At 39.4% G+C, this 24238-nt stretch overlaps 1 protein-coding gene across 4 annotated transcripts; it reads left to right on the forward strand.

Moving 5' to 3' along the window:
* Window positions 1–3365: 3365 nt before the first annotated feature.
* MAP3K7CL (MAP3K7 C-terminal like) lies at window positions 3366–24238 on the forward strand. 4 transcript variants are annotated; one of them, XM_031670972.2, is made up of 3 exons: window positions 3366–3424; window positions 13965–14080; window positions 23084–24238. In XM_031670972.2, the coding sequence occupies exons 2-3, from the start codon at window positions 13989–13991 to the stop codon at window positions 23262–23264; spliced, it is 273 nt and encodes a 90-aa protein (XP_031526832.1). In that variant the 5' UTR covers window positions 3366–3424; window positions 13965–13988; the 3' UTR covers window positions 23265–24238. The 4 variants fall into 4 exon arrangements, with proteins under 4 accessions (XP_031526832.1, XP_072824292.1, XP_072824298.1 ...); XM_072968191.1 differs by lacking the exon at window positions 3366–3424 and adding an exon at window positions 12505–12584; XM_072968197.1 differs by lacking the exon at window positions 3366–3424 and adding an exon at window positions 12603–12774.

The raw sequence follows: 24238 nt of genomic DNA on the forward strand, positions 1-24238 counted from the left end.
AAACGACAGTGAGAATTTGGATGACAGACCCCATAGGTCCCGCTCAACTGATTGATGGAGAAACACAGACCAGACAATTTAAGGAAATCTGAAACAGAATACCACCAAAGCAACCCAACAGCTGCTAGATAGATACAGAGACAAGCCCATCAGAAAATGTACTATGGTGTGTCCTAATGGTTGGGATACCAATAAGAAAGTTCTATCTTAAGTACCATTGACTTAGTCACATCATGTTTGCAAAACAGGCCATGGACACCTGTTTATTAAAAGAATTCCTCTTTCATTCTTTCCTTTATATTTTGTCCTTTAACAAATTCCTGAGGATACATTTCGCTTGGTCCACCAAGCCCCCACAGTACCATTTTGAAAAGGAAGCTTACGAATTATTTTCATAATGCATCAAAAAATATGACAGTGATTTGCCAGTTCAGCATAGAAGCTCAGTCCCTGCCTTTAATGTAGTAGGCATTCAAGAAGTATTTGGGAAATGCAGAAATTTTAATAAAAGTGTACTTGCATTCTGATTTTATCAAATTGCAAACCTATCTAGCAACTATTCTCCTTTTTTTTTTCTTTTAAAAGCCAAATTTGCCAAGAGAGTGTCTTGCATAGCTACTGTACAGTCTCCTTTGTGCTTCTGGAATTGTCAAAACAAACTTAACTGCTGTTAGGAACTCTGATCCGATATCACTGTCAAAATGTTTTACCACGATTCGGCCAAATGTTTGCGGAACAGCTGTGCTACTAGTCTGCCTGAGTCATTTTCCTTCTTTCCTTTTTGGCCCAATCCTGTGATTCATCATTCTGCTTTTAGAATATTTGCCTATTTTTAAAACCAGTCAAAGAAGGCAGCCACTGTTTAAAAGTAAACACACCACACATCAACTTGGAGCAGCTTTGTTAGCAGCTTTTCAAGCCCTGAAATTTCTGGCTGGCAGGGATGCCAGCTCGACCAGATGGCATCAGGCAGTGAAACACAGGCCTGGCTTTCAAACTACGTCATCTCCTTACATCTGTCTTTGGTTTGCTTATTTCTGCTGCCATTTCCTGCTCAGATTAATCCAACCCGATCCATTCTTTAACAAAAGTCTTGCCTTTATTTTGTTTGTCTCTCTAAAACATCCGTCATATGTATATGTCTCTGTCAATCAATTAGATTGTTATTTCAACTCGAGGAATCCAATCTTAAGCCGTTACTTATCTGCAGAATTATCAGCCTGGTCACATCTATGTACCTCAACATGGAGTGATTATCAGTAATGACCGATTTTTATAATGGGCTTTATTGGTTCTGGGTCATACCAGGTATTTGCTATTTACTATAGGAAAGTAAATGAATAACTTTTCCCTCGCTTTGTTTATAATTAAGCAGGAAGGAATGTGACTTCACAGGGAACAAGGTGGATTAAGTCCCAGGAAGCTTTGAGTTCCACTCCTCGCTGTCTTTTAGAACTCTAGAATGCACTGTCTGCTCTGGCACCTCGTAGAAGTGGTTTCTCCTTCTAACAAGTGCCTGCTCATCTATGGTTATTAGGTTGGGATGCCAAAGTATCATATGTTCCCATTTACCCTTGCCAGATTTTCCTGGCCTTGAACTCAATGAGCTAAAGTAATCATGATGTTTGGGTTATTGATATTTTATTGAAGTAAATTTAAATGCACCTTAGATCAAAATCGGTTTTACAAACTATAGGTTTTTGTAACAAAGGCTACCTCCAAGGGTCGGTAGAAACAAGTGACTCTTTCTTTCTTTTTTTTTTCCTTTTTAAATATTTCTGTCTTTTGTCCATTTCTTTGCAAATGATGAGGTGGATTTAAAGAGTCACAGGATTTGGCAGAATTTGTCACCTCTGTGCAGGAAGAGAACACTGCAAGGGCCAAGGGATCGGCTTTCTTGGTTTCCTTGTGAGACAGCCCTCCAGCGTGCGGCGAGGGTCTTGGGAAGATTTCCCCATTTCTGCTTGTTCTCTGAAGCTGCGTAGTGTCAGTGAACCTGTGAGCATCCGCTGACTGGCACAGGTGTAGGGACAAATGGGTGCACAGTTGGTCCTGCATCATCATTGTCTTAAGCCTCTCTTAAGAGGGAGTATTATTATACTATTCTTGATTAAAATATACCGGAGGCCCTTGAGGTGTTTGGCAGAGGTGAACACTGTCCTTGTTTGAATTATCCTCCTGGTGATCATCTTTGATGCATTCCGAGAAATGTAATCCCTGACAAGCCTGGAGCTCCTGGTGTGCTGCGTTGTGTTCTGGACTGTGCCGCCAGCGAGCGGGGGCGAGGATGCTTGCTTCTGCACTGTGTGTGCCCTGCATCACTTCCCCTAGTTCAAGTAGAACTTCAGCAGTTTTTATCAATAAACCTGGTTATGGCGGTGAGAACCTAAAAACCATGCTCTTTCTTTCTAATGATTTAAAATAGATTTTGGTATTTAAATTATTCGGCTGGCCTAATTTTTTCTTATTCTCATAGTCATACCTGGGGTAGATGCGGTCATCAAGCAGAGGACTGGAAATGAGTGGCCACTGGACCTGCAGGGTCAGAGTCTGCTGGCAGGGAGGTTGTCCTCTAGTACCCGGGCTGGGGCAGCAGTATGTCCTTGCGATTAGGATAATCTTCTCTGAGGTTTCCTCTGACGCTTCTGAGAACCGCATCTTTTGATCCAGCAACACCTGCCAGTCAGCCAGGGGAAGGCAGCTGAGGACAGAGTTGCGGGCTGTCCCAGCTGGGGGTCTCCCGCATCGGGGCAGTGAATCAGGCTTCAGGTTGGGACTTCTGCCTGGTGCCCAGGGAAGAAACGCCCTGAACGGGTTGCTGCCTGTGACCCACCGTAACCCAGACGAAGCTCTGGTCAACTGCCTGTTGGTGGTGGTTTGTGGTAAGAGCAGAGGGCAGACCCATCAAAGCCTGCCACCCTGGGAGTCTGAGAGCAGAGCTGACACTTCTATTTTTCACTCACACATTCTCCTGCCCCATTGAGGTTGTCGTGGTCACCTCATTAGCACCTTGTTAAAGCACTTTCTTGCATATCATATTTTTTGGTTTTGGCTACTGTATGAGCCAAAGAAAGACAAGCAGTGCTTCTTAACTGGGGAGCTACTGGGCTGAACATTCGAGGAGTCTGATACTTGTTTGCAAAATTTTGCTCAAACCAGCTACGCAGTTTGTGCTTCTGTTTGTCTCGAAATGAGCAAAATTGTCTTCTGTGTTCTTTCTGTTGCCAACTGAAGTGATGAAAATCACCGAAGCAGTGTCCGCTGATGGTTTAACTCCACGAATCCAAAGTTGGTAACAGCAGGACAACTCACCCGAGAGAAATGGCTCTGTAGTGAAGAATCACTTTATTTTCATGTTTCAGATGATACACCTCCTGAAGACGACACTCCTTTGGTCTTTCCAGAGTTAGACCAGCAGCTCCAGGTAAGGATTTTTCTAGAGTGTTTCTTCTTTCCTTAGTTGCACGGAATACAGTGAGTGGAGAAGTGGCTTGACTGGGAAAGACTGGCTTGGAGACAGGGTGGGGGCAGCTGTCACGTCTGCAAGGTTTGCATTTCTTGAGATCCGAGGTCACAAAGCCCTCATGTAATATCCCTATCTGGTTATCTGGCTACAGCACAAGAATATCAAGAACTTAGGGGGTAAACAAGCCCCTTTTAAAGACTTCTGGAGCCTGGGGACAGGGCTGGTCCCTGCTCTCCTTGGCTGTGAATGTTTCTGGACGATTGCAGTTTCAGCCCATTTTGGATTAGTGATAAAGGGCAGAGGAGACTTGTCACGTGTGGCAAGACTTCATAATAACCTCCCTTTCTCTCCTTCACCCCCACCCCCTCCTCAGTTCCCTGACAACTTTTAATAGAATGTAGATATTTTAAGTTAAACCTGAACACTGTCTGGTTTGACCCATGGGAAAAATCTTTTGTGTGCAGTTTATGGATGATCTATCAAAGAAATTCCATTTCAATACACCTGAATTATTTGAAACCAGCTAATTTATGACATTTTAATTTTCTTTAGATGATATATAGTGATTCCAGAAAGATGGTTTTAGGAAGAAGTTCTGCCTAAAATACCTGGATCCTGGCTTTAGGTCAGACGTTCACCTGAGTACTTCACTTTGCAGTCACATTTAGACAAAGTCTAATAGGGGTCTTGAATCCTGCGCACAGACATTTGCTTACGTACCACATTTTTCTCTGAATACTGATTCTGAACACCTTTAGGAAGGATCTGCCACCTCCAGTTCCCAACAGGCCCTAACATTTCCTGTTATCTTAAACTCGGTAACTTTCCCCATTCGTGGGTGTGCCTGGTATCCTGAAATGATTTGAGTTTGGGGCCCCTGGACCTGAACAGCTGCAGAGGTGGGAAGAACCAAGAACGAACCCTTGTGCAACCCAAGACAGTGTCCCTTATGTTGGTTCCAGTTCTTTTTTTAAATTAAAAGAAAAATTTTTTTTGAATGGAAGTACCAGGGATTGAACCCAGGACCTCATGCATGCTCAGCACAGGCTCTACCACTGAGCTACTCCCCCATTCCCCTGTTGGTTCCAGTTCTTATCTCAGTGTCCAGCGCAGTGAATTAAAAACCTGGAGGCAACTAGGTCGGGTCTGAGAGCTCGTGATCCACTGCTGGGGTGGCCGCCCCAAAATCTACCCCACACAGCTAGGTGTGACCAGACCTCTTGGAGGACCCCTCATCTCACCTCTGCACGGTCCTGGGCATCGTCACAGCCCTCCAACAGAAAGCCTGCCAACAGAGCAACCTCAGTAATGTAGAGGTTACTGAAGATGGTCCAGGATAGGGGAGGTTATACTTATCACTATGCAGCTGTCAAAAGACAGCTCTGTTCTCCTCTAAAGTTTCCTCTGCGGCTATTAGCCGTTGCATCTCCTTCTCCTGTACCCCGTGCAGGGTCCTCAACCCAAGTCTCCTGGCTCCTGACATCTAACTATATCCCCCCGTCTCTCTTCTTCTCATCATGGAGGACAACTCAGCGGTTCCCCTGCTTTTCTGCCTGGCGTGCTCATGTGACACACAACCATCCTTGCTTGGATTCTGTCCTCACAGAAGGGCTGTATATGTGCTGCTGCTGATGGTGTAGTTAGGATTACAAAATAATTACTGTATATTTTTCCTGGTCAGAGTTTTTTTTTTCTCCCTTATTTTACTGTCACCTCAAAGCTATTTTATTAGCATAGAAGTTAGATGAAGATAAGGAGTTAACATCCTTTGAAAATTAAAGAGTAAAAGCACGTTCAGATTCTTATTCCCCATCAATGTTATGGATCATTAATTCTACTTGTTTGTATTGACAAACATTTTTTTTTCCCTCTTTGGGAACATTAGTGGTTTTCCCTGGCTCATGGATTATTCTTTACAGGATTCACAGCACCCCTGGCAATTATCCAGATATTTTTTTCTGTTGAAGCCTCACAAGATCCAGTTGAATTTGATAGCTTTAACTCCATTTGACATAGCTTAGAAATGAAGTCTGTTTAATTTTAATCCAGTGAGACAATGTCATCTACATTGATCTTTAACGAGTTAGGCAGTTGAGAGGTTGATTTCTGGCTCATGGGCTATGATCCCCCCCACCCCCACCCTAAAATATAGCATTGCTTTACCTCTTCATGAGCAGAGAGAATGCTCCCAGCACTACAACTAAAAGCATTTAAGTAAGTGCTTGTTTGTTGAGTGAAGAGTATGATTGAGTTTGTTATAAACACTTACCAGCCGTCAAGCCATCTGGTTAGGGTTGCCTCTGTCTAGGGCGATTATCTTTACCTTTATTCTGCACCCCAGGCCATGAGTGATTAAAATACAAGACGGTAGGGATGTAGAGGGGAACGCTAACACAGAAAGCTACATCTAAAAGCAAATTCTGGTTTCCATGCTTAGCACAAGCATATAAATTCAGCAGAAAGTCTCTGTACTGAAAGCAATGAAAATGCTTTATATACGAAAGGAACAATCTATTCCACGGAGCAATGTCTTTACATTCAGTCCCATGTGCTATCATCACATGATAATGGCTGTTGGAATTTTACCGACCATCATAATCCTCTACAGAAGGATGAAAGTTAGGTTACAAAGGCATATGAAGTGCCTTGTGGTTGTCACTATCTGAGGATGAACTGACTCTTGCTTATTTCTACTGGAGCCTTGTCAACTTGCCTAGTGAAAAATAACTGATGCCAGATGACCAGCTCTACTCTCAGCATATCCTCAGATTTAAATCTTACCCAAGCACATTGAGTACCACGAGGCAAGGGGTGTTTCCCCGCAGTGATCTCATTTGATCCTTGAAACAGTTGTGTAAGCGAACTGTTATGTCTCCGCCATGGAGATGAGAAACTCGAGGTCAAATTTTGGTTTACGTAAATTTGCTAATTCAGGCTAGGTCTCTGATTCTGAATCTCGGTCTCCTGCATTCTTTGACAACTTTGGTGGAACCTATGGACTGCTTCAATTATGTTGATAGGTGGAGATTTTTCTCTGGTTTCTGGTTTGCAAGGTTGCCATGATGTGATAGAACACCGTCCTGACTTTCCCATATCCATTACACGTTCCTTCATTGTGTATGAAATGCAGCTATCAAGTCATCTCTTTGGTAGATACTCTATCACCAATTTGACCCCCACGATTTTTCTCTTGCTTTGCCAAGAATGCGGGCATGTTTGAGCATGTAATTCGTGGTGCTTCTATTTTCGCAGAAGCCAAAAAAAGCCTGGGGCAAGAATAGCAGTGACAAACATCTCTCTTGATGTCTCTATTAATGCAAAATGCTGGGCAAGAGACCTTGGGGGTAAGGTAGGTGTTAAAATGAACATCTCTTTATAGGCCGCAGCCCAGGGACAGATGGTAGGTTGGTTCTATTTCACGCAGATTCCTTTCCTGGAACTTGGTTTCTAAATTCCTTGTGTCCATTAGGGGTGATATTTGGGGAGAGCCAGTTTAGACCATACAGCCCAGAGAAAGGAGACCCAATTCTGTGCTCACTTGTGAGAATGAATGAAAAATCATTGCTTTTCCTTAGGCCTCAGTTTCCTTCTATTTGAAAAAGAGGTAGTGACTGACCTCCCTCTCTATTCTAAAGGATGGAACAATTCTTTAGTAGTCCCAAGATCTGGGTCAGGGCCAAGTTTGTCTTAAAATTTAAGACCATATCGTCATGTTTTGGAGATTGTGGTTTGGCCTATAGATGATCCGAAGCTAAGCTTTGTGGTCTTAATTGCGCTGGACTGAGGAATATGGTTTTATAATCAGGTGGAAGACATGCTAATGCATAGATAGTGATTAACTTGCCAATGGGAGTGGCAACGACTGGGGTGTGGGCAATGGCGTTAGGTTGCCTGGATTTGGATCTCAGTTTCACCCAGGCTAGTTTTGTGATTTGGGGCATGTTATTCACTTTCTTCAAACTCCACTTTTCTGACATGCAAAGTGGAGATAATATCTCACATCATTATTATGGGAATTAAATGTGATAATGAATAGATCTAGCACAGTATTTGGCAAAATAATTGCTCAATTAATGTCAGTTTTATTCTCTGGTGAAACTGTTTCTTGAATGAAATATTTAAGCACTGGGAATGCCTCTTTGTATGTGTAAAATGAAATAAGAGAAGCATCTCCTTGGATTTTTGAGTTAGGGATATAGAGGCGCTAGGTACTTGGAAAACAATATGCTTTTTTTTTTTTTAAGCCAAATTGAGCAATAGCTTCAATCTCAACTAAAGTCCTCCCATCTAATCTGAGAAGACAGTGACAGGTGTCTCTGTGGTACACATTGAACTTGCTTTTTTCTCAGACAGAGCTTGGTAAGTCCAGAAACTGATGTCAGCTCCACAAATAAACAGTTTCGTAGCTTTGGTTGTGTACTATAGCATCTGAGAAGCCTCTCCAGAAACTTCTTTTAGGTCTTGCATCAGTGTATTGCCTGGTATCTGGGAAACAAAAATGGTAGAAAGTGGAGAAGTCTTAGCATTCCAGGATTCTGCGTGAACACCCACATATACAATTTGAAATTAGCCCCACAGAAAACACTGAAAAAAATGCCTGCCATTTTCTCTCTCACACACATGTCAAAAAGTATCTTACAGTTGTCTTTTGGCTGATGTGACTACACAGAAAACATATATAAATAACTTGGAGCTTGACAGTAATACCTTTAATTTAATTTTTATCTTTTTTAAAGGGTGTTGGTAATTAGGTTTACTTATTTATTTTTAGAGGAGGTACTGGGGATTGAACCCAGGACCTCGTGTATACTAAGCATGCGCTCTGCCACTTGAGCTCTACTCGCCCCTCTTTTACTTATTTATTTTGGGAAGCCCAGTTCGTTAGCATATGCGTTGTTAGAAGTGTTTGGGACACTCTTAGATTATCTCATAGCAATATCTAATATTGCTTAGGTCATTAGAAATGACTTAAATATTTCTTCATTCCAAAATTATGTAATGTCTAACATGTGCTAAGATCTGCGGTATAGTTATTACTAGTGCTGACTTTGCCCATAATGTAGATACAATAGACATGTGAGTTCTTAAAATATTTAAAAAATATTTACAATTCTAAGATAACAGAATTTTCAAATATTGCAAGTTGTCCTGACTGTGTTTTTCCATTTAGTTTTCAACACATTATGCTTGTTAATTTGGGGACATTAAAATGCAACATAAATTTAAACGAGACACCCCGTGTCCCCCCACCCAAATAAAGACAGTGCTGAAAATCAAGGAATAAATACAAAGTCTGCTCAGCAACTGTAGAATATTTAGCTGCCTAAATATATCTTCTGTGTGGGAAGCTGGGAGAGGAAAATTAAATTCTTTCATTTTTGAAGTGGATGGGGCCAGGAGTATTTGAAGAAGCCAAGGAGAAAACGGAAACTCTTATGCTGGCTTTGCCCCTTATGGAGAGATGCTTGGCTGGGTCCTTTCCCACGGGGCCCTTTCCAGAGGACTTAGTACATTTCGGGAGGAGCTTGCTATAACCCGATGGCCCGGGCAGAGAGCGGAGAGGGGATGGTGTGGCTCAAGCTGGCATTCTTGGAACAGGAGCCTGTGGTTTCTCTCTTACTTCATCTTGTTAAATTGGTCCTGATGATCGGGGCGGATACCAGAGATAGTAGCGGCTCACTTGGACAGCCATGTAATTTAAAGCCCTTGCAAGCTCGGGCAGCAGCAGGATGAGGAAGGGATGGAGGAAAGGGGGTGAAGAGGAAGTGCCTCCCCCCTGGGCTCTGACCTCATCCAAACCCCAATCTGTGTCTTGGGAAAATGTGTTTCAGAGTTGGCTTGAGACACTATTACAAGGATGTCTTAATTTAACCTTCTCAGAACTGGCTGAGTTGTGAGTATCCATGGCATCGAGCGTATCTGAAAAGTTGTTTCTGTGATCCTACAGGATGTGTGCTCTGGTGCCTGAAGGGTACTTCTATCTTTTCATTTTCAAATAAAGTATCTTTGGATTCCTTTTCTTTGGAAAGCAACATTTTATTCTTTAAGCAAGAGTGTGTGATACATGGGTCCAAATGATGGAAGGATGTAGGGTGAGTGTGGAGAAAAGGACAAGGACACTGTCTCTTCCTGATGCAAAAAGAAATTCGCTATCAGCGCAGAGTTTATTTACTGCTTGCCTGTTCCCAGCATGAGATTATAGGTATGAAAACTTCTTGGATGAGAACAGTCAGAATGGAGCAATAAGAACTGAAATAAAAATAAAGGTGTTAATTTTTATTCCCAGAAGTCAATAGATGCTTTTCATCTGGTTACCATAGGCCTTCTAAGGTTTTTTTTTTTTTAAGTTTTTAATGTGAACACATGTTAAGCAGTATCTTAAATCCACGTACAGCTGAGTAATTCACGAGAGCCAGTGTTTTACATGCCACATTGACGTAAGCCTACTAGTAGCTCCATTTTTAAATTGGAAACCTGATTTTTGTGCTTGAATTTTAGGAACCTGTTTCCTCAGGCAAACACTTTTATTCAGTGGACCCTGCTGGTTATATATTGTCTCCTATTTTGAGGGTTTATAAGACGGTAGGAGGAGTCACCTTGGTGAGGACTTCACGATACTACACACATACACACAAACCGACATTATATCATAAAACGATGAGAGTTTGCTGTGTCATATGAGACATTTCATTACTCTATAGTTTTACTTAAAAATTTTTTTTAACTAATTTTTTTTAAATGGAGGTACTGAGGGTTGAACCCAGGACCTTGTGTATGCTAAGCATGCATTCTACCCCTGAGCAACCCGCTCCCCCCGCCCCGCTATAGTTCTACTTTTTACATCAGGTATAAAATCTAGATATCTCAATACTCTTATTCACCAGAATTCCTGTTTGGATGAGAACATTACGTGTTTAAAAGATTCTTTGATGAATTCTTTGATGAATTTCCTGAGCTGAGGTCAATCTCCAGTGATGTCAAATGACTTCTAAGGACAGTAGGTCCTGCTGACCAGAGGACACTTTGATTTGTCCAGCGATGTTTGCGTTTAGAGGTCAATGGCTTTGAATTATAAAGAGGTGAGAAATTTTAAGTAGAAATTTGGGAAGGGCAGAAAGATTGGGTGCGAATGAAGTGAGCATCAGATAGGGAATCCTGGTAGCAAATGCTTAGAAAATGGACTTGGGGTAGCACAGGATCTAAGGATAATTTTTTTTTGCGTTAACTGTTTTTTTCATTGTGGTAAAAATGCGTAACATAAATGTTCCCATCTTAATCCATGTTAAGTGTACAGTTCAGTCATGTTAAGTATATTCACACAGCTGTGCAGCCCATCTCCAGAACGTTTTCATCTTGCAAAATTGAAACTCTAACCCCATGGGAATGTAGTTTGGTGTAGCCGTTATGGAAAACAGTATGGAGATTCCTCTAAACGTAGATTTATCATATGATCCAGCAGTCACTCTCCTGGACATACATCCAGAGGGAACTTTAATTCAAAAAGACACATGCACCCCAATGTTCATAGCAGCACTGTTTATAATAGCCAAGACATGGAAACAACTTAAATGTCCATTGATAGATGACTGGATAAAGAAGTTGTGATATATTCATACAATGGAATACTACTTAGCCATAAAAATAATAAAGTAATGCCATTTGCAGCAACATGGATGAATCTGGAGATTGTCATGCTAAGTGAAGTAAGCCAGAAAGAGAAAGAAAAATATCATATAATATCACTTATATGTGGAATCTAAAAAATAAAAAGACACAAATGAACTTATTTACAAAACAGAAACAGACTCATAAACAGAAAACAAACTTGTGGTTACCAGGGAGGGAAAGGGGAAGGAAGCGATAAATTGGGAGTTCAAGAATTGCAAATACTAATTACTATATATAAAATAAACAACAAGTTTCTTCTGTATAGCATAGGCAACTATATTCAATATCTTAGAGTAACTTACAATAAAAAAGAATGTGAAAATCAGTATATGTATGAATATGTATGACTGATATTATGCTGTACACCAGAAATTGATACAGCATTGTAAACTGGCTATGCTTCAATTTAAAAAAAAAAAGAAACTCTATCCCCATGAAAAAACAACTCCTCATTTAACCCTCCCTTCAGCCCCTGGCAACCAATGAGCTCATTTTACAATGTTGTGCAATATAACTTCCCTCCTTGCATAAGAAAATCTGTATTGTTCTTAAAAACTTTCATAAAAATTGGGAGAACTTGTAGTGGTGCTGAGTTAAGTGTCAGGCTGGGATGAAGACTTAGTTTGCAGGAGCTGGGGGCTGAAATGACAGCTGGCATCCTTTCACTCCCTGAAACACTGAACACTAAGGATTTTTGGCTTATTCTCTTTCAGTTGACACTACTTCTTAATTGTGTGCAGTCTTGGAAATATTGTGATGTATTGCATGATCATCCTGCTAAGAGCATATGAAGATACTGAATCTATCCTGAAATACTCCCTAACTTCCTGTACCCTTAGCATGATCCTGCTACTTGCACATAAAAATATCTTCAAATGTCCCACAATTAAGAAGTGCCAATAAAAACAGAGGTAATGAAAACCCTTCCCTGTTAATAAAAAGCACTGCAAGGTGGCAAGCCAAGGGGGGAGGAGAGAGGCCTCTCTCTTCTTAAGAAAATTATATCTGTAAATTTCAGTTTCCCTTCTTAATTATAGCAGCAAAGGGCATTTATCCCTTTCCACAGCTACTCTCATCTATACTCTTAGGTGTGCAAACACAGAGTCTCAGAATATTTTGGCTGTCGTGTAGGTGACTATGCTGAATTCGTGGTTCGGGTACCTCCATGTGGCAAGTTATGGGCTGAAGATAGTGTAGTTTATGAGTAGTTTATAAGGATGCGTGGAGTCTTAGGGCTTTCCTGTGCGCAAATCCTTTAACTGGGCACAGATGATTTACTAGCAGCTTGGCTAGGGTGCCCAGAGTAAATTACTATCATTTCCCCTACTGTCACACCTGGTAATTTGCCAGTGTAACAGGTGAAAATTGACGAGAGGGTGGTGATTTCTAGGACGTAGACTGGTGGAGCCAGGAGTTCTGAAGTCCTTTGGCAATGGCTTTATCTCATAGGGTGAGTTATCCTGTAATACGACTGGGCACTACTTTTCAGTTTTTTTTCACTATGGAGAAGGATAATGGTTCCAACAGGCTGAGTTTATGCTGTGAATGTGTTCGTGGGGCAGCAGGGAAAGGTGCCACCCAGTGTAACTATTATTAGATTTTTCCACGGATTTAGAATATGACAGATGTTCTGCATGAAGGTAAATTTCATCCACCTCTATGTCAAACTTTACTTCCTTTAGAAGATCTCTTCTCAGAGGCTTCCTGATAAATAAGAAGGGCCATCTTATTTATCAATCAGATTTTATAGAATTTTGTAGTACTATCTAGAATTTCTTTTGCATCCTGGGTGGGGTCGCTAAATATGACACCCAAAGAAATCTGTGTTCTTGGAGGACACAATGAGAGCAGCAAGTAGTGAGAAATTCATTAGTTCTCGTTTACTAATATAAAATGAGTGAGGCTGTGACCCAGACACATAGTTTACAAATAAAGACTATTGTGAAGAAAGGATTAGACGAAAGAGCCTATTTAACAATTAAGTCCTATTTTTCAGATGCTATGTAACATTTTTCTATAAATAATTGAAAAGGGTGCTTAAAAACCTCTTTAAAAGACTATTAACTAGTGTTTCTCAAGGTCGTGCTTTTGATAACATGTTGCTAATTAGAGCTTAGAGTTACAAACTCAGGGAAAGCCAGTTCTTAAAAAATAATTTCTGGAAATAGGATTTTCAGCATGTTACGATGAGAAAGGCTTGCATGCTGGCCTCTAATTCCCTCTTGGATGGGAGAAAAGCAAAGACACGAATCCTTCCTCTCTTTGGCTGCATATGTTATAAACATTGTTTCACTTGGGCTTTGGTCTTTCATATGGTTCATTCATCCTTGCAAGCATTATTTCCAGGTCAGCATCATTTCTTCAGTTTGGATACATTTCTCCAAAGACAGCCTTACTCGTAGGGCTACTCTGCTCTACAGAACGAGATTATGCCTCTGAGCTACAGGAACAGAAAGCAAGAGCTGATTGAAACAGACCGCTGAAATACTGCCCCATCACGAACTCTCTAAAGCAGAGTTTAAGGTTTCTGGAGAGAGGGACGGAATTACTAGGGGACGTATGTTCACTCCAGCACATGGCAGGTAACTGACATGTAGAGGGTCCCTTGGCTCTGGCTTAGGCCTGGGGATGCTCATCAGTAACACTGGAATATTGGACCACGTCTCTATTTGTAGTCAAGAAGAGTCAGCCGAAGTCTGTTCAGTGTTGATTGACAATGCTATTCTTGTACAGAAAAATCTCCCTCTGAAGAATGTCAGCAGAGCACAATGGTTGGTAACTTATTCTGATGCATGGAAATAGACTGATTTTTTTCTTCTTGTTTGCAAAGCCTCTGCCACCTTGTCATGACTCCATGGAATCCATGCAGGTGTTCAAACAGCACTGCCAAATAGCAGAAGAATACCGGGAGGTTAAAAAGGAAATCGCCCTGCTTGAGGAAAGAAAGTAAGTACTGTTCCCCTGAGCGCCCTCATCTCTGAACGCTGTCAGCTGGTCATGGACTGGGGCAGGGGCTGCGGGCGGTAGGGAAGGGAGAGGCTGAGCATGGGAACGAGAGGGGGAGGGGCTGGAGGGGAGGAGAACTGATGCTCTGTGGTTCAGGGGTTCCATGTGTGTCCTGTTTGATTCTAGAAGTGATCCAAATGGGACTATGCTAGATTAAATGCTCCACAGAGTAGTAAGAGGAACAGCAGGAGTGCTTTCTATTCAAAACTTAATTTTTTAATCAGCATTTTTTAGTTCAGGAAATTACAAATGCCAGAATACCACCTAGAGCCATATTATGTTCCCTGTGAATGTACCCAAAGGCCCCAGAGCTCTTTGTCTTGGGGTGAATTTTAATGCTTAAATGGTGTGAACCCATGTCAAGCAAAGAAGCCACTGGGATAGCTCTTTGGAATAAACGTAAACATATTAATTGACTAACTGTGTTTCATAGCCCAATAGTCCAGTAAGTTTTTATCTTGATAGCTTCTATTATCATTACAGTTCTGCTCAGGGAATTATGCAGTTCTATTAATTAAAGCACTCACTTTACTTACTCATAACTTTTTTGCTTCCGAATTTTCCTCCTTTTAATTGCACACAATCCTGCTGCTGTCTACGCAGGGATCTCCCTTCTTTCATACTTTCAAAGCATCAGACGTCTTTTCTTCGTAGCACTGGTCAGTGTTTTTTTTTTAAGGCTTTTTTTTTTTTTAATTTCCCTCTTTCTCTCTCTTTTTTCCCCCCCTTAATGGAGGTGCTGGGGATTGAACCTAGGACCTCATGCATGCCAAGCATGTGCTCTACCACTGAGCTATACCCTACCCTCTACTTACACGTTTATTAGGGAGATCTTTTGATTAATATTTGCATCTCCTGCTAAGTGGTAAGTGCCATAAAAAGGGAGATAGGCCAATATTATTCACCATCATATTCCTGAAGTTTAGCACAGTACGTGGCATGTAAATACTGAATCAATTTTTGTTGAATGAGTGACACATAATTCAAACATACTGTGATTCTATAACTTTCTGCATCTCTCCTTCTTTTTACTGGAGTGATATATGGTATCACTCCATACTTACATTTATATTTATTTATATTTATATTTATTTAAAACAATTTTTGAATGAATACAAGTGAAATATATTCTGTTTTGAGAGATTTATGAAATTCTTGGGACCCTCTGGAGACCCCCCGGAATGATGGCTGGACAGCGCAACACCGGTGGGGAGCCGTATGGGCTTTAGGTCACTTACTGTCAGACTTCCGTGAGCATGTTACCAATCGTTTCTTACTTCCTTGCTTTGTTGTGCTTCAGACATAAAGTCATACCTAGACTTTTGATTATAGGAGATTAAAAGATGTTCATGAGATCAGAAACACAATTTTTTCTTTCACATGTCTGAGACTTTTTTTTGGTCTAAGAATTTTCATACATTGGTTGGAATGCTCATTTGTACATTTACACACGATCTGAGTCCTAAAAAATGTTTCATAAAGGAACTCAAGAAGCTTATTAATAATGTAACCAGTGGTGAAGTTAAAGGAGGACTTTATAATCAGTAACCTAGAAATGTATCTCCCAGTGTGTGTGTATGTGTGTGTGTGTGTGTGTGTGAACTGTAATGTTGTGACAGTTAAAAAAAAACACCAGGTAATTATGTATTTATTTGTAAACACTTTAGATTGAAGGTGCTGGAGGACTTTGTTATTTAAATTAACCCCATGTGTGGCTCTTTTGCGGGGAGGGGCGATGTAAGATTTATCAACCAAATTATATGTTTTATAAGTTTATATTTTTATATGTTGCATTAAAAAATACAATAGGATAACAAGATGAAAGGGATTCATCTGGTCTTTTATTGAAACATCCCTGCTGTTTCTGCTAACCTAATCATACTTTCCTTCCCAAACCTATTTGAACTTTGATGTTTCCTTGAAACCATGATGTTGTCATTTTTTTCTTTTCTTTTTTCCCTAATTGGCTAGCTGTGAGGCAAAGATCACATTCTTTTTTTTTTTTTTCCTTTCTTTGATAAAGTCTCTCAGATTCCCTTTTCTTCATCCTCACTTCTACCATTTGAGATCGGGACTTATTACTTCAATCTTGGTCAAGGCAATATTATAACTGGTTTCCTGTCCATGGTTTCATACTACTAGAGAAGGACACCAGTTCTTGGGCTGGAATTCAAGATCTACCTCAGTATGGCCTTAGTACCTCTGCGGAATGTTCTAGCTCATCCCTCATCTTCAGCCACATGACCCTATTATTCACTTTTTCCTGCCTCGGCGCCCTTACTCCCACCAAGATCTCTGTCTAGAGTCCCTGCCCTTCCTCTTTGCCTGTCCAAATGCTCACCTTGAGGAAAGCCTGGTGCATTGCCTGGCCCCAACCTTCCCACGGTGATCAGCGCTCTTTTCTTTCGGTACTTTTTGCAGGCTAGTGTCATCAGCAGTTATCTGCTGAAGTTCACGTCCTGTCTTTCTGACTGTGTAGTTTTCTGTAGACCTGGATACCCTTTGATACCTCTTTGTATCCCAATCACTGAACAGGGGAGCTGCGTGTAGGGTAAAATACGAGTAGGGGTGATCTACACGGCTGACTATAGGTAATGTCCTCTGCAGTTTTATCTGTGATTTGTGTGGCCTGTATTGAACGTACAGAGTCAATATCAGCAATAAAGAATTACTCAGATAAATTGTTAAAATAGGAAGTATGGTTATATCTTATATTTATAAATACGTGAGCTTGGTCCTCCAAGAGTTATTGGTTATCTGTGTTTTCATTAACATTTCACTGAAGAAGAAATTCACTTTGTAACAGATATTTTCCTGAACAGCTTTTGTGTTCAAGCAAGATAACTTGGGCCAAATGGATTTGACCCAAGTAATTAGTTCTCCATTTTTTGATGATTTGGATGAGAAGTTCTTCCCCCTCATTTAATAAAGTGTGGCTGATTATGTTGCTTCTGGTGATTGGCTGGTGTAAGCTAGATGCACAGAGAGATGCTAACTCAGGTGTTTTAAGAGATTTTTGTTTTTTTAAACTGACATATAGTCAGTTTAGAATGTTGTGTTAATTTCTGGTGTTATACACACACACACACACACACACACACACACACACACACACACACACATATATATTCCTTTTATATTCTGTTTCATTATAGGCTATTACAAGGCATTGGATATAGTTCCCTGAGCTATACAGTAGGACCTTGTTGTTTATCTATTTTATATATAGTAGTTAGTATCTGCAAATCCTGAACTCCCAGTTTATCCCTTCCCCTTTCTATTTACTGGAGCCATGTGGGCACAAGTTAAGCTGAACTTCTCTCTCATCTCCAGAGGGGGTCTCCCTGGATCTAGTTTGTGAGACTTTTCAGAGGGGAGAGAATAGTTGTTTACAACCATTTTTTAAAATCATGTCTGTTGGGTAGATAAAAACAGTCAAACATTTTCTAGGATTACAAACTCAGCATGGAGTGAATTTAATTGAAACAATTTCTTCTGGCTTATAGACCAATGATGTACAAAAAGCTTGTTCTTACTTTCCTTGAAAATTTTTCTCCTCTCAACTGAAAAAAAAGATAATTTTATTGAAAGCTTTAAAAATTACCAAGAATTCTGACATCGTTACAGACCTCCTACTATCATTTTTGCATTTTTTTCTAGGCCTTTTGAATGTGCATAGATATTTTTTAGATAATTGCATATATGGTAACATAAAATGTATACATGCTTTTTCAATAAATATTATAAGTATTATATAATACATACAGGTTTTTTGTGTATGTAATGGAAACTCATGGAAGTGAGATGTAGATATTTTACAGCATTTGAAATTCATCACTACATTGTTTGAACGTTTTTATTTTTATTTTAAAATTTTATTTATTATTTATTTATTTATTTATTTATTTATTTATTTATTTATTTATTAAGGGAGGTACTGGGGATTGAACCCAGGACCTCGTCCATGCTAAGCCTGTCCTCTACCAATGAACTGTCCCCTCTCCTCTATTTGAATGTTTTTTTTAAAGTGTATGGTTAAACTATAGTTAGCTCTGCAATTAGATTTACCGTTAGTAAAAGTTGCTGTGTATTTTATCTTGCTCAAAGGAGAAACCACTTTATTGCTCTATGTATCAAAAATTGTGTTAGGTGCTGTGGTGTTTAAAAGATTGACTTAGAATGTCAGAAAAAGAGATAAACTCTTAGAATAGTCAGCTTGAAAAATGTCACATAACTTAAAAAAAATTTAGTGGTCTTCGGTAGACTCACAGAGTTGTGCAGCCATCATCATGATTTTGGAACATTTTCATCACCCCAGAAACAAACCTTGTACCCCTGAATAGTCACCTCCCATTCCTCTCTCCTCCCACCAGCCACTGGCAATTGCTAATCTACTTTCTGTCTCTATGGATTTGCCTGTTCTGGAGATTTCCGATAAGTGGAATCATACAGTATGTGGTCTTTTGTGACTGGCTTCTTTCACTTAGCATGGTTTTCAAGGTTCATCCGTGTTGTGGCATGCATCAGTGCCGGCAGAACTTGGAGACATTGTGGGTTCGGGTCCAGGCCACTGCAACAAAGCAAATATTGCAAGAGAGAGTCACACAAAGTTTTTGGTTTCCCTATGTATGTGAAAGTTCTGTTTACTCTATACTGTAGTCTATTAAGTGTGCGATACCATTATGTCTTAAAAAATGCACGTATCTTAATTAAAAAACACGTTATTGCTAAAAACACTGTTATTGGAGCCTTAAGCAAGTTGTAGTCTTTTGGCAATAATAACATCAAAGATCACTGATCACAGATCACCATTACAAATATAATAATAATGAAAAGGTTTGAAATATTGTGAGAATCACCAAAATGAGACACAGACATGAAGTGAGCTATTGGAAAAAATGGTGCCAAGAGACTTGCTCAATGCAGGGTTGCCACAAAACCTCAAATTGTTAAAAAAAAAAACCCCACAAAATCTGCAAAGCACAATAAAACAAAGTGTAATAAAATGAGGTATGCCTGTACTTCATTCCTTTTTAGTGTCAAATAATATTCCATTGTATAGCTATACCATATTTCATTTATCCATTCATCAGCTGATGGACATTTGGGTTATTTGCACTTCTGGCATTATAAATAATGCTGCTACAAACATTCGTATGTAAGTGTGTGTGTGGACATATCTTTTCAATTCACTTAGTTATGTACCTAGGAGTAGATACATCTGTGACTTCTTGGAGAAATGTCCATTCAGATCTTTGCCCATTTTAAAACTGACTTACATGTCTTTTTATTATTGAGTTGAAAAATGCTATGATAATTCTAGGGGCAGGCAAGACATTAGAAAAGGGTTTTCATAAGAGAATCAATCAATATCATTGTTTATTTTCATGTCTTTTTTAAAATACATAAAATGATGATTGAGGGAGCAACATCTTATTGAAGGGAATGTATCAGGTTGGGGGAGAAAGGAGCTTGTGTAATTTGTAAAGGCATCATATAGAAATAGCCCTCTTTGTCATCTTTTTGTTTTGTTTTTGTGTGTGTGTTTGGGGAGGAAATTAGGTTTATTTATTTATATATGTTTTAATGGAGGTACTAGTGATTGAACCCAGGACCTCTTGCTTGCTAAGAATGTACTCTACCACTGAGCTATACCCTCCCTCCCCTTTGTCATCTTGAAGCATCTATTCCATCTCTCCTGTGTATAAATGCTGGTAACAGAACACACATCATTTAAAAAACACAACAATGCAGTCTAAATCACTATTTAAACTAAAATTCTCCCCATTATGAAGATAGTATTTTATTACCTTATTATCCAAAACTTTTTAGCTCATGGGGGCCAAACTGCCTAGGATTTTATTTTTTCCAAATAAAAGTCTCTAGTCAACTTTAAAAGTTCCAAGAATCGTAGTAATGATCTTTCCAGAAACAAAGAAATATTTGTCCTCATAATGAATCCATTTCCCAACCTCTTGCAGCATAAAGAATCTCCTTAATTTTGGAGTTAGTTTCCACAAATCTTCAAAGTTCTCTTTACCAACTCATTTGGATTTTTCCTTTTCCTCATTTGTTTTAGCAAACACATTTTTCCAGGCATGTGGCTTAGGATGGGGACAGGAGCTGATGCATGGTGGAGCCAAGGTTATGACCTTTTCACTGTTGAGGTACATCACGTGGAAAACTATGTTACAGGTCTTGACTTCAGAAATAAGGTTCCTGTAACAATGGTCTTCTACACCTTTATCACATGACATTGAAGGGAATGACAGAAATGATAAACAAGAATTCAAAGGCAGGACCACATTCTAGACAAATATACCTATTGACTTGTTCCTCAGATCATCTTTTTATAAGATTATCTCTGTAGCTCGCTGTGCAGGGTATAATTATGAATTGCTAATGAATCAGCATCAATTTGTCTATATAAATAGGTCTTGGGCAGGAAACAATAGACGTTTTGACAGTATTCATTAAACAGATATATAACTGCTTATCAAATACATGAAACTAATTTAGAATTCTGTCAGTTGAGACTTGTTGATTCCAGTAAAGAAGAAATTATTATTGACTTTCTCTGATGCAAGAAGATTGGACTAGGCAATAACCACCATTCTTTTTAGCTGTAAAATCTGTGATTTTGTGATTTATTTTTCCTACCAGTCAAAACTAATGACAGATGTCCTCAGGAGTTTTAAATGGGCTCAGATATGGAACCAAGACAGTAGCCATCATCTTTGTGACACAGTTAATTTGAAAGGCAGAAAATAACAGGAATAGATAATCTGAAGGGTAAGGGATTTAGAGGCATGTCTCTTTCTATTTATATGTTTTACTGATCAATTTCCTCAAGAGAGTTACATAAGGAACTTTACTAATATCTAATTATTGACATTTATTACTCAAACTATCCTTAGAGGCAAAGAACTCTAAACATTTATTCAAAAGGGTAGGTTTGATTTGTGGCTGTATGACTTTTTCAGTTAGATTAAGCACTTTGAGTTTCTATTTCCTCATCTTTAAAATATGGTATTTGTCTCTGAGGTGCCTTACTCTTCAATTGTTTATTCAACAAGTGTTTATTGTGAGGCTTTATATTCTAAACGCCAGGGAAGATTCAAAGACCAACAAAAGCCCAAAGAAACTTTGTGTACATGCACATCAATGTTCCAAGTGATTTTCCCTTTGTCCCTGTTGGGCACTTTCTTAACAACGCCTGGATTTACTAAGTGGTCACCAAATTGGGTGCACAAGGCAGTCCATTGAATGCAGGAAGAAAATACTAGAAATTCTATTCTGATTTGCTCTTTATCTTTTTCCCGGGGTAACTGTTTATTTTGCTAGTTTCAAACTTACAGAAAAGTTGCAAAACTGGTATAAAGAACTCCCATATATCCTTTACTGAGTTCACTCATTGTTAAAAATTTCCCCAGTTCTGCTTTATTCTCCCTCCCCCAACACTGCACACTACTGGGGTTGTCTCTCTTTCTCTCTTAGAGATGGAGTATCTATCTATCTATATTACATGCACATATACAGATATATATCTTATTCTCCATTGCCCTAAATACTTCAGTGAGTATTTCCTAAGAACAAGGACATTCTTTCACTTGACCTCAGTACAATAATTAAAATGAAGAAATTTAGCATTGCTACAGTCCTATTATCTAATTCACAGCCCATATTTATACTGCTTCCCTTTCCCAATAATGTCCTTCACAGCCCTTGTTTCCAGTCCAGAATTGCACATTGCATTTAGTTGTCATTTGTTTTTAGTTGGTATAAATATGAAACTGTTTTTTAAAAAAACATTTTAAAGAGTACAGACTACCTATTTGGAAGCAATTCCCTTAATTTGAGGCTGTCTGGTGTGTGCACTTCTGGCAGGAATGCCACAGAAAGGATGTCATGTCCTTCGTGGTGCGTGCCACGTCTACCGATCTCATTACTAATGATATCAAATTTGGTCACTTGGTGAGAGTGGTCTTCCAGGTTTCTCTGCACGTCTCCCTGCAGAGGAGGAAGAAGTGTGAAATACCCTTGTATAGAGGCAAAGGAGAATTCACTTAAGTCTAGTTTAGGATTAACTGACACACAAAGGGGAACGGACCTGTTTTGGGTTGTCGTGCTTATTAAATCTAAACATGATTTTAGCCAGTCTTTAGCTTATTATTATGTCTATTTACATCAATGAATTATTTACACATATTTACTGAACATTGAATTTGTTTAAAGCATCATCACTGCAAGTTCCCTCCAATAACTTTAGCCTCTTCCTGAGTCAGGCCAGTACCACATGTAGGTGTGTTGCTTTGTAAATTAGGGTGACCACACACACACACACACACACCCCTATATATATCGAGAGAGAGAGAGAGAGAGAGAGAGAGAGAGAGTGAGAGAGAGAGACTAGAGAAAGACATGGAAAATAATATCTGCAGGAAACAATTGGAATTTCTTAGTTCAAAGAAGCCTAGTACAGATCGGTTAAACTCAAAAACAGAAAACAATAGAAGATAATAACTGAATTTGGAGGAGAAAGATTAGTAAGGTAAAGCTATGATTCTCCCACCCATAAGACAACAGGTGGCATCTTATATTATAAACTAATTTTTCTGTGTTTTTCCTCTAAAGTAGTAATTTTTACTTTTTTTTGGTACTCTTACAAAGATCACTCTTTTTGACTGTCAAAGGACTTATTGAGCTTTTTTGGGTATGTGTTTACTACTTTGGATATATCTAGTAGGGGGGCTGGAGTAGAATGAAGAGCTGTAACACTTGTGAGGCTGGAAAATGCAAGCAAGTCATTGGGGGCAAGCAGAGACGGGTAAAATTTAGAAGGGTAGAGTGACCTATTCTGCGTCCGCGATGCTGTTACTGTGTCATTTAATCTGTTTGCATTGTGTTCTGTGCTTCTTCCTCGCCTGGCCCCTGCATCTTCAGAAAGGAGCTCATTGCCAAGCTGGATCAGGCGGAAAAGGAGAAGCTGGATGCCGCTCAGCTGGCGCGGGAATTCGAGGCTCTGACGGAGGAGAATCGGACGTTGAAGCTGGCCCAGTCCCAATGCGTAGAACAACTGGAGAAGCTTAGAATACAGTATCAGAAGAGACAGGGCTCGTCCTAACTTGAAGTTATTCAATGTGAGCCTAAGAGTTTGGCGACTGCTGTGCGCTGGCCGAAAGATTTTTATTTTAAAGGGGTAGTGAGTAAAATCTATTGCTTCCCCTTATTATCCACACGGCAAACGTCTATACTAATGAGTTTAATGCTTGCCAGATCTAGTTTGAGAGAAGGGATCTTGTATTTTAAATCAGATAGTTGAAGGGAACCTATTATCAGTACAAATTTTCAGAGATCTTAATTTGTTTCTGAAGATATTTTTTTTCTTATTTAGCAAGATACGATCATGCTGTACATCAGGGTAGAAAATGATAGAAATAGAGTATTGACTTATTCACGAACTAAGAGTCATGGACAGAATTAAGCCATGAAACACACTAGTAAGATGCTCACTGTTGTCTCACATATGCGTGTTTTTAAATTTCACGCTGTTCACATTTCAACGGTGCTCCAATCTGAACCGTCAGAAATTTCTCTGCATATATTTATGTTCAGTAGAGTTAGGTTTCATCCCTCAGTGATTGGTTGTACTAAGAATAAATGGTTGCATATCATAAAAGCTTTCTCAGGAAAATATTAGCAGAAAGCATGTTTGTGCTAAAAGCACGTTTGCCAGTGCTAACTTGCTGTTGTAATGAAAAGTTGATAAGGTTGCATTTTCTTCACGCCACGTTACCTCCTGGTAAACATCTCCGCCTTTGCTTGTGTGTGTTCTGGGGGAAATAAAACAGTATTGTTTGGACATTACTTTGGTGAGTTCCCATGAAAACATCGGTAAAATTCTAACTATCACTCTGTTTTGAATTTAAGAAGATGTTTTGGCTCATTGATAACTAATAAGAACATATAAGTAAATTCAGGATCAAAGTTATTTTTTCCTTGTTCTATCTATCACTATATTGTCTCAAATTGATCTCTTTGTTTTATGTCCATTTCTATTCCTGTAATTTCTTTTTCATTAAACACGGATCAAAAGTG

This window comes from Vicugna pacos, chromosome 1 (genome assembly GCF_048564905.1).
Source record: "Vicugna pacos chromosome 1, VicPac4, whole genome shotgun sequence".
Lineage (NCBI taxonomy): Eukaryota > Metazoa > Chordata > Mammalia > Artiodactyla > Camelidae > Vicugna > Vicugna pacos.